At 33.6% G+C, this 10,649-nt stretch overlaps 2 protein-coding genes and 1 long non-coding RNA gene across 3 annotated transcripts; 2 read left to right on the top strand and 1 right to left on the bottom strand.

Moving 5' to 3' along the window:
• Window positions 1-1,656: 1,656 nt before the first annotated feature.
• On the top strand, window positions 1,657-2,874 carry LOC145057242 (Dynein light chain type 1 family protein). Its single transcript, XM_079005020.1, has 3 exons — window positions 1,657-1,941; window positions 2,085-2,190; window positions 2,636-2,874. The coding sequence occupies exons 1-3, from the start codon at window positions 1,753-1,755 to the stop codon at window positions 2,716-2,718; spliced, it is 378 nt and encodes a 125-aa protein (XP_078861146.1). The 5' UTR covers window positions 1,657-1,752; the 3' UTR covers window positions 2,719-2,874.
• A 2,320-nt stretch (window positions 2,875-5,194) lies between these two features.
• Window positions 5,195-8,122, top strand: LOC145057241 (uncharacterized). Its single transcript, XR_013686024.1, has 2 exons — window positions 5,195-5,311; window positions 5,418-8,122. It is a non-coding gene; the product is annotated as an uncharacterized LOC145057241 (long non-coding RNA).
• Window positions 5,945-8,073, bottom strand: LOC145057240 (MATE efflux family protein). Its single transcript, XM_079005019.1, has 2 exons — window positions 7,697-8,073; window positions 5,945-7,616 (listed from the first exon to the last, which is right to left on the bottom strand). Exons 1-2 carry the CDS (start codon window positions 7,814-7,816, stop codon window positions 6,207-6,209), a joined length of 1,530 nt encoding a protein of 509 aa, XP_078861145.1. The 5' UTR covers window positions 7,817-8,073; the 3' UTR covers window positions 5,945-6,206.
• Window positions 8,123-10,649: the final 2,527 nt, after the last annotated feature.

Raw genomic sequence — 10,649 nt, 5'->3', positions numbered from 1 at the left:
ATATATATATATATATATATACTTTTTGCTTTTATTATATCCAAACATTTAAATGAAAATTTTATTATCAAGATCTAACTATAATAAAGAAATAAAGATAAAAGAACTTTTAGCACAACCATATTATATGTCATTCATAAAAATTTCTTTTTTAGGTCGACTACACATATAATTAGTTTAGAAGTATATTAGAATTTTAAATTGTTCTAAAAAATAAAATTGCAAAAATAGTCCTTATGATTTGTCAAAAATTGTTATTTTGGTTTAAAATTTTTTAATCTAAAGCTACTAGTACAAAATAGAAATTTTATAATGGTTTTGGTTTAATTTCTTTTGAAAATACATCCGATGACATATTTTCCCTTATTATTTTCTTTTTCTATTTTTTATTAATTTTACTGTTTTTGATTAAAAATTAAACAAAAAACAAAAAAGAAAAATATAACCCCACCCTTAATGACCCCTCCACAAATTAACACACATAAACACCATTTCTATCTCTTCATTCGTCGAAAATATCCACCATCGGTGCTGGATTAGCAAACTCTAACACCTTTGTAAACAGCTAGCGCCCCCTTATCGTCCGTCAAAGATAACCACCACTTCTCCATGATAACCATCGGTCGACACCACCCTTATTGTTTTCCAGACCACCACTTCTTCAGGAGGTAGTAAGAATGGATCAGGTGCTGCACCACAACTTCTCCGACGAATGCTAACCCTAATATTACCACTGCACTCTAAAAATCCTAACCCTAGCGTGTTGTTAAACCTGAAATCCAGACAAACAATTTGGTGAACAAGGGCAATCCTAAACTATCAATATTTCCAATGGTGTTTATTAATCTCATTATCTCAAGGTGATGACGACGCTAAGATTAGGTGTCCACTACTATTGACGCTTGTGAAGGGGTAAAGTGAGAACAAATGTCCATATTGGAGCGACGTTGATAGGACTTTTATAGCTCATAGTTTAACATTGTCGTCAGAGAAGGAGCTAGTTGAAGGCGAAGTTAGGGTTTCTACAAACGCTAGCTTGTCAAAAAGGGGAGAGAAAAAACCGGCGTTGTAACCCAGATCTGTAGCTCATTGGAGTCGCCATGTCTCTACCGCCTTTGCAAACTCGTTATGTTTGCAGATCCTTTTGTTTGTTGAACTCCATTGATGGTGATGAGTTGGTGTGAGGGGGGGGGGGGGGGAGGTGACTGCTGCAAGGGGGTTTGTAGATCTCTTATTGTGTTTGTAGATTGTCGTCGCTAGATCGTTCCAAATTTCCGGCGACTGGTTTGTCGATCGTCCGACAATGAAGATGACATAGATAAGGGAAAGAAGGTATAATGTGTTAAAAATAATAATTAAGTAGGTCTAGGTATGAGTAAATTTTTTTGTTCTTTTTTAATTAGAAAAATGTTAAACTAAATAAAAATGTAAAAAAAACATATCAAGGACAAATCCACAATTTTAAATATTTTCAAATTTTTTTGGGTCAAATTGCAAAAAAATAAACTCTTTTTTATTAGAACAAAATATTTTGGGAAAAATAACAACTTTCACAAAACCTTTTTTGCAATTTTCTCAAAAATAAATAAATAACTAATAATAATAAATCAATAAAGACGATGAATAAGCAAATCCCAAACACCTTAAGCAAAAATTATTTTGTGTAATCCGAACACCCAAACACCCCCACAAAAGAAAGTTCCAAACATCTATACTCGCTCTCACCCACTCACTAGCCAGAATTTTGCAGAGATGAGCGAAGAGGGGAAGAGATCTCCGGCCACTGGTACCTTTCCGGCTAAGCCGCCGTATACGGCGGATGATCGGAAAACCCCCGCATCTTCGTTATCGACCTCTTCTTCCAGCAGCAGGAAAGTCGTCATCAAGAGTGCCGATATGAAGGAAGAAATGCAAAACGAAGCCGTGAATATCGCCATTTCCGTAATTTATCAGCCTTCCTCTTCTTTCAATTGACTGTATTTCTTCCGTGGCCTGAACGCCTGACTTCACGATTCCTTTCTCTTTACTTCACTCCCTATGAAATTCTCTTTCATATAACCGGAGTTTCGGTTACGCGTGTGCAGGCGTTTGAGAATTGCAGTGTGGAGAAGGATGTCGCGGAACAGATAAAGAAGGAATTTGATAAGAATCATGGTCCTACTTGGCACTGTATCGTCGGCAAAAACTTCGGTAATTTCTTATTTTATTAGATTAATTCATCATTATATCGGATTTTGATTACCTATTAAGAACCTTCATATAGAAATTGCTTGCTTTTGATTTATTATGCATTGGATTGTCGTTAATCATCTATGAACTTTGATCGTAGTAGAGTTTGGTTTTGGATTTGATTTTGCATCTAAGATCTACTGATCTAGGTTTAAATCAGTGCCCTGCAAAGTTTCAATTTCAATGGACTGTAGTGAGGTAAAAACAGGAATGATTTATGTGATATATATCTGCAAACATTTGTTCAAGGAAAACATATACATATCAAAGTAAGAATGGGTTTTAGTGAGATTATTCTAGTGTTTATCAAGGCTTTCATAACAAGCTCAATGTTAGTATCACATTTGCGTTGATATATGCATATGTAAACATCTGATAACATATAGTTTTGGTTTTGATTTTGTAGGTTCTTATGTGACTCATGAGACGAATCATTTTGTTTATTTCTATTTGGAATCGAAAGCAGTGTTGCTGTTCAAATCTGGTTAGCATGCTTTAATGGTGGTGGTGATGACTGGTGGTGCTTCTTGGACATGTATGTACTCGAAAAACCAATAGAATTTGAATATGCTTGTGGTGTTTGTATATTAGTGTGGACTTATTATTGTGTTTGAGTGCTTTTATAATACATTTGATTGTCTCCTATGTCTTCTGTTCTGGTGTTATTTTCTCTTACTTTTAAAAACCCATCAATAGCATGTTCTGAATGACTAAGAAAGCGAATGGTTGCCCACCATCAATTCTCCACTTTTACACTTTTTGTAGTTGGGCAATTCCTGTATTAATTAAGAGAAAGGTACGACATGACAACTTGTACTGTGTTTGACATGCATTGGATTTGGACTGTGACTGTGACTGATGTCAATATGGAAAATGTACATGCCCTGTTAAAAGTTTGTCTAGTCCATGCTAATCCAATCTGGTTGAGTCATGTCCAATCTTGTCTTGTACCATGTAACATAAAGAAATAGCCTGACGTGGTAGCCACATCACTTTTGCCATAAGAAATGAATGACATGTCATTTTCAGGGGAGGGACAAATTGGTAAATTTTGAAAAAAAAATTGAAAAAAAGAAATAGCCTAACCCTCACACACTCTCTCTCCTCGTCACTAAAATGCCATTTGATCTATGTAACTCGGCAAGCCATGGTGTATGTCACCCATGCCACTCCACTCCATTAAATCTAAGAATTCAAATTCAAGAGATAATTGTGAATCTTATTAACACTTGTTAAAGCTATCAAAGTGACAGTTAAATATAACATTTGTTATTTTCTTGACAGAATATATAGTCATCATAAAATAGTTTGGACAAACAGTTAAATATAACATTTGTTATTTTCATAGGAGAGAATATATAGTAACGAGTATTTTCTTCATAAAATAGTTTAGACAATTGCTATACATTTGCACAATTATTTTTCTTTCCATATTGTTAGAAATTGGGGGTTGTAACAAGGGATGTTGATAATCAAACTAGTCTTATACTCTTATACAAGTTGCTATAATGCATTTGACAAGTATAATTCAAGTTAACCAAAATGACTAGTGGTATTAAAATCGTCAGCACATATCACCTATTTTTCTATCTTTATATGACTCACGAAATCACAAAGTATTTATTTACACCATGTCATCAATGGATCGACATATAAAGCATGGGAAACATCAACATTTTTTATAAGGTATAACTAGTTATGGTAAGAATTTAAGCATGATGAATATTCATAACCCTAATCATTCTCTTCACACATTTAAACATACTGAATATTCATAACCCTAGTCATTCTCTTTAAACATTTAAACATACTAGGAGTAGAGACTTTTATTGGAAAGCTTTTATTTAAAACCTTAATTTCATACATAAAGTGTTTTGAATTATTCTATAAGCTCTACTTGTAAACACATAATCTTGCAAATGGTGGTGAGTTAACCCACCATTTGAGTGTGGTGTGGACTTTTTGATTGATCCATCATTTACAAGATTATGCATTTCCAATATCTTGTATTTATACCACTTGTTGGACAATGGTGGATCAATGCAAAGAAAACTCGTATAGTCCCTCTTTTCATCTTACATTATAGAAATTTACAATATTTATGAAAATTTCTTACATTTATAACCTAAACATAAAGTAGTAATAGGAAATAGGAATTTTAAGCAACTCTACTTATGAAATTAGGACAACTTATGAATCTACGTCTTGGGTTCTTTGGAGTCCAAGAAGTCCAAATACCACTGTCATCTCTAGAATTGCACCTAAACCTAACACCTTGCGAAGCTAAGGTGGTTGAAGAAGACGAAACCATTGATTTCAAAAGAACATTTTTTTAGAGATGGTTACCATGTAATTCCTAAAATTGAATACAATTGCAAGTCTTTTGAGTTTTATTGTTAAAAAAAACCAGACCTTCATTGTAAATAAAGTCAAACTATAGTGACTTTAATAAAGATTTTATTTGCCAATTGCCACATAAGGAGGATGACCAAGTAACCGAGTAACTAACCAAATCCGAATACAACTGAAGTCTTTTAGTCCTTTTTCTAAAAAAATCAAGACTTACTCGTAAAAAAGGTTAAGAGTATACCGACTTTAATGAAAATGACCAATAAATTTATTTAATTTTATGTATAAAACATGTCAAACATTCTCAAAGTTGTAAGACATATCACGTCAAGAACTTAACGAGGCATCACGCATCAGGCAGGTGCTATGTAACTTTCTATATCTTCTTCCATCCTTTTCAATCGTTTTCCATTATGATTTAAAATTTAAATGCATTATATCATAAATCACAAAACTTTTTGTGATATGTATGGACTAATATCATGTAATGAATACCAAATCAATGTTTTCTCAAAACCCACATTTCAGTATGATTTTATTGGGCCTGAAGCCCAAACTGTTAATACTTAATAAATAGGTATTTTTGTAGACCGGTTCATATGTGCATGTGGCCATGATGTGGATTTGTGGGCACAGGTAACCCGTATTACCCTCCACCTATCTCTTTCTCGATCTCTCTCGTACACACAGAAAATCATGATTTACATGTTGATCACCATTTCATTGACATGTAGTAAGTTGGTCAGTTGTGATAAAGTTCTTCAAAAGGGGTGGAATTATGTATAATTTAACCTACTGATGGTTTTAGGATACGTTTCTCTCTTCAATTTTCTCTCTAGGGTTCCATTTTTGTCGATCGGGGGACGGAAATTTGATGATCTCATTGAGGAGAAGTTGAAAGTGTGCAATGTTTGAAGGTCATTAATCTCATTCAAATTCATTGTAGCAGAGATGATTTTGCAAATTCAGCAAGGTACAAGTTGTTCATTACGATATCTTCCTGCTTCGTTTTAATTCTAGAAACAATTCTTCACATGTGGGGAAACCTCATGCATTTGATCTATACATCTTTTTACAAGAAAAAAAGGCGAGTCACGAGACCTTCATTCTTTTTTGTTTGACCTTCAAGTTTTAACAATCTATAAACGTACACTAAACTCACCCTTTCTTTTTATTACAGCTGACTCCATTTCCACTCATCTGATAATCAAAAAGCTCCAAGACATTTTTTCTAAAACATATTTGTAAAAAAAAAATTGAATACTTGTAAAATTCAAACATTTGATTTTGCTAAAAAGAATTCATATTTTTATTTAACGATATGCCATACATTAAATTAAAATTTATTTTTCTAAAGAATTTAAATATTTTTTCATGGTTCTTCAACAGACCTTTCAAATAGATAGAAAACAATTTCTTCCCCTTTCTGTAACAACATCAAGATACATATTTTTCCCTTTGTCTATATACATGTAGTTAAAGACAGAAGGAAGAGATATGCTCAGAAAATGTTGATACATATTTAATGAGAGCACATACCATATATTGTATGACAGTTTATTTTCATGGTTATCCAATACCATAATCTTTAAACATAAACGTGTATTCACTTCTCAATATCTGTCACTTTATATAAACCCAATTCCTTGCTCACATTCCATAATTTGACCTTCATATATGCATTCACTTCTTCCTCCCACCAACTTTCTTGCATTCTTTGACTCTTCTTCCCAATCTGTCCTGTACACCACAGTCAAAATTGACACCAAACATGCCATCTGTGCTGCTAAAAGCCCATAACAAAGCCCCAAAAACTCAAATTTCCACACAAAAGCTAAAACAATGGCTACTGGTGTCCCCACCAAGTAAAAAGAACAAAGATTAATCCTTGCACCAGTTGAAGGCCTTGCACTTCCACGAAGAACACCAGAACATGTAGTTTGTGGGCAGTTAGCTAACTCACATACTCCAATTATGGGCAAAATAGTCATTGTGAGCTTTAAAACTTCATTGTCCTTTGTGAAAACTTTCCCCCATGCTTCTCTTCCTAAAGTAATCCCCAACAACCCAAAAACTGATGTCAAAACTGCCAATCCTATCGCGACAAGTGTCGCCAAATGGGCCTTACCCGGTTGACCCGCTCCAAGTTCATTCCCTACTCTTGTTGATATCGACATGCTAAGTGCTGAAGGCAATGTGTACATTAGGGAAGTTGTCTGAATCACTATAGCAGATGTAGCAAGTGTAACATGTGGTTTATGAAGATAACCAGCTAAAATAGTCATAAACTCATACCACCACCACTCCAAACAAACCGCTAAACAACTTGAAACAGCAAGCTTAAATAGCACACCCCACCCCTCCCCAGACTCTTTTACATTTGGTTCACATAAAGTCTCCTTAGGGGTATTATGGGTAAAAGACATGTAGCCTAGAATGAGAACCGATGTACTTAAGTTTGTGAGAAAGGTGGAAATCGCAACCCCTTGTACCCCTAAGTGAAGGGTGAATGCCAAAGTGTTGGTGATAGGATAATGTAAAAGTGTTGGAATTAAAGTACACCACATTAATGACCATGTTGCCCCTTTACTTCTTAAAAAGATACGTAAAGGGTATAAAAAGCTATTAACAATAAGATCAGGGGCAGCATATCGACAGTATAAACTAGCAATACGTGTGATTTCAGGGTCTTGATGAAGCTTAAGCATGATTGGCTCAAGGTTAAGCCATAGGAACCCAATAGGTAAAGATGCAAAGAGCAGCATTAGGATTGTTCTTTGTAGGGTTAGGTTAACCATGGTTAGGTTTCTTGACCCAAAAGCTTGACTACAAAGGGGTTCCATACCCATGGCTAGCCCTGAAAGGACCGAGTAACCAGTTATGTTTGTGAACCCAATTGCTAATGCTCCACCTGCTAACTCAAGTCTTCCCATTTTGCCCATGCATGCAACTGCAATCATGTTTTTAAGGTAACCCACTAAGCCCATGGTGAAAAGAGGGAAGCTTAAGGTTGTCATCATCTTCATTTCCTCCATTACCTATAACAATTCATATCATAAAATGTGTAAGATTTGTTATACTTTATATATTTATATTTGAAACAAATATGAAGGCTTACCATGGGAACTATAAGATTGATCTGAGTGTGGTATGGCATTGATTGCTTGTGTATGAAGAAAATGCAAGATTTGATGCAAGACATGGATGTTTTCATGCATGTATAGATACACATGTACATATAAAAAGTGAAGGGGAGATAGATAGAGAGGAAAGAAGCAGAGTTGTCAGTGTTGAAAAAAGAATATGAGATGGTTTTATAGTGGTGAAAGGTGGTGGGGTCGCTTTTGATGTCAAGAAAACAAGAGACAGCTACTTTTAGAAGCTGAGAATGAGATTTATATAAAAATTATGCAAGATATAATGTTTTTATTTAAGCTTCCTTACATGGGTTAAATGCAAGAAATAACAATGTATTTCCTATTATAATATGGGTGGTTATTTAGAAACTGAAAGTATAATGCTATGATTTAGTGGATTCTTCAAAGTACAATGCTTTAATAAAGAATATAGAAAGTATAATGTTGTAAAAGAAAGAAACAGAAGTAGGATGCTGTAGTAAGCAAATAAATGGAAGTACATAGCTATCTTAATCATCACATGGAGGCAAGCTTTTAATGATTCCATATTCTTTTAACATGATTTAGGGAATCTAGAGGCTTCTACTTTAGATAATCTAAGATTACGACATCATCTTTCATTAACATGTTATGTTGCTGTCTTACCAAATGCAACATGTGACACACTTCAATTTCAGAGCATGAAGAATGTGAACCTTAAGGATTACATTTCACAAAATAAGGATATGCTTATGTTTAGTCTTTTTCAAGAACCACTTCTAAACTTACATAATGATAACATCTCACATCTTCTTGCTGTTAAGTAGCATAAATAGGTCAAAGTGATGAAATGGTGAGTTGGGTTCAAGTCCATTTCACTCATTGACACTTTCAAGATCGATGGTTACAAATGAAATTTGATTTTTAGAAAGTTGACACATGAAAACATGCATAAACACTTTATTGATGTTATTTCAACAGTCTATTTATCACACTTGGAATAAAAAACCTTGCATGTGGATTTGGTTACAACTTATGAAAGAAAAACAGCTATTAAATCAATTGTCAATGTCATCAATCAAAACCATGTAGAAAAAACGATTTCTCCTTATTTAATTCATCTAAAGATCATGAATGAGATATCTAACCATCCAATTACATCCCGTCCTTAACAAATCTAATCATATGTAGTTTGTTATAAACAAATTTAATGCTTTTTGGTCTCAAAGATTTCAGGCAATTTGAGAATTTGCGATAAGGCATATTAAGTCTTTTTTTAATAATCATTCTTTAGACTTATAAATTGGAAAGTTGAAAAGCTTAATGTCTACAAAGAGAAATGATATCATCCACCAACCACTAATTAAAATTTAGAAATCTTTTACTCACTTGTGATCACTGCCCTACATAACTTATTATTTAGAAAATTGATAATAACTTATAATTATTCGTGTTCCCAAGGTTATTTTAGACATTTTACAGATGAACAACGATTGGATTAATAGTACGAGTATGTGCATATATTAGTTGTATTTAATTATTTATTGACCATGTATATATGATGGCTAACTAAACTATTTTTGTGGTTAATATTACATAAATTAACATACATAAATACCATATAGTGAGTTTAAGGATGACATGGTCCCATAATCCAGAATCTGGAGTGGCAACCTGTCAGTGTGTTCACATGTAAGGTCATCATCCTATATATTTAAAAAAAAAAACTATAAAAAGTTATAGTTAGGTATGTGGATAGATTGACATTGTTACACATGCATATAGGGACCATAATGAGACATTTGATAGGGTGTGGGGGAGAGAGAAAAACGAGACATACAATTCCACTTGTACCCACCCCAACCTCCTTATGTTGTGTGTTGTACAATGATATGTTCAATGGTTTAAGAGAAATTTAAAAAATATGTGGTATGTTTTAGTAGAAGTGAAATCTAAAATTGGTTATGTAAATGCATGAATCTTGTTACATTATTGATAGTTTGATACATATGAGTATATGAAATCCAAAGTAGGTTGCTATGAATGAAAGAGGTAACAGTGTAAAATGTGGTCCAATATTCCTTTTCTTACATAATTGGCAATTGGATTTTCACTACTATGAATGATGACATGTAACGTGTAAAATGTACCTTTGAGGATATGTATGTGCTTTATGCACACACAATTGTACTTGCTCACATTCATGGCATCAACATTTTCATATCCATGCATACGAAGGTGACCCGATATTCTTTTCTTGGGGAAAAGACTTGACCCAAGGGGGCAAAGGTACACATACAAATGGTACTCTATGTAAGCTTTTAATTGGAAAAAAGTTTATTAAAATCCACGTTTGCAAAAATTTAATAAAAAAGTCGTAAATGGTAATGTCATGTCAGAGTTTTGTAAACTATTTACTCGGTTAAAATTGATCACAAAGGTTTATTTGAAAATGCATTAGATGTTTGATGGAAAATTATTATTAGGGACTTAAACAACAAAATGAAAATAGTTCATGGTTGAATAATGACATTAATTGATTTAGAAGGTGGTATGGATAAAATGAAACATATACGTGATGGAACACATGTTTGGTTCATAGATTATGATGGGAATTGGAATGTGAGATTCCATTCCATTCCATTCCCTAGTATGTTTGGTTGCCAAATTGTCCGTAAGATTCTACCAACCGTATCCGTGATAGATTACGAATCCTTCATTTTAATTCTTTTGACAAATTTTATTCAAAGATTATGTGAACCAAAAGCCACCTAATTTTTGGAAGAAATGTAACATCCATGGTTTAAAAAGAAAATGACTTGTTTGAGATTTGGTCCCACTAAAATACGTCATGTTTAGATGTTTGCTTATTCTTATATATGACAGGTAAATTGATTCCAGAAAAGATGTTTAAATGGTAGCATCATGGCATGTGATATTGAAAAGATGGACATG

Source organism: Lactuca serriola, chromosome 6 (assembly GCF_051521515.1).
Source record: "Lactuca serriola cultivar US96UC23 chromosome 6, Lser_US96UC23_V15, whole genome shotgun sequence".
NCBI classification, from domain to species: Eukaryota; Viridiplantae; Streptophyta; class Magnoliopsida; order Asterales; family Asteraceae; genus Lactuca; species Lactuca serriola.
The sequence above is the reverse complement of the archived record's forward strand: the minus strand, read 5'-3'. Positions and strand labels throughout refer to the sequence as shown.

Excerpts from the sequence above, each read along its gene's own strand:
- LOC145057242 (XM_079005020.1), top strand. The coding sequence starts at position 1,753 with ATGAGCGAAGAGGGGAAGAGATCTCCGGCCACTGGTACCTTTCCGGCT. Across the intron at positions 1,942-2,084 it reads CCGTGAATATCGCCATTTCC|GCGTTTGAGAATTGCAGTGT; the intron begins GTAATTTATCAG and ends ACGCGTGTGCAG. Across the intron at positions 2,191-2,635 it reads TATCGTCGGCAAAAACTTCG|GTTCTTATGTGACTCATGAG; the intron begins GTAATTTCTTAT and ends TTGATTTTGTAG.
- LOC145057240 (XM_079005019.1), bottom strand. The coding sequence starts at position 7,816 with ATGTACATGTGTATCTATACATGCATGAAAACATCCATGTCTTGCATC. Across the intron at positions 7,617-7,696 it reads TCAATCTTATAGTTCCCATG|GTAATGGAGGAAATGAAGAT; the intron begins GTAAGCCTTCAT and ends GAATTGTTATAG.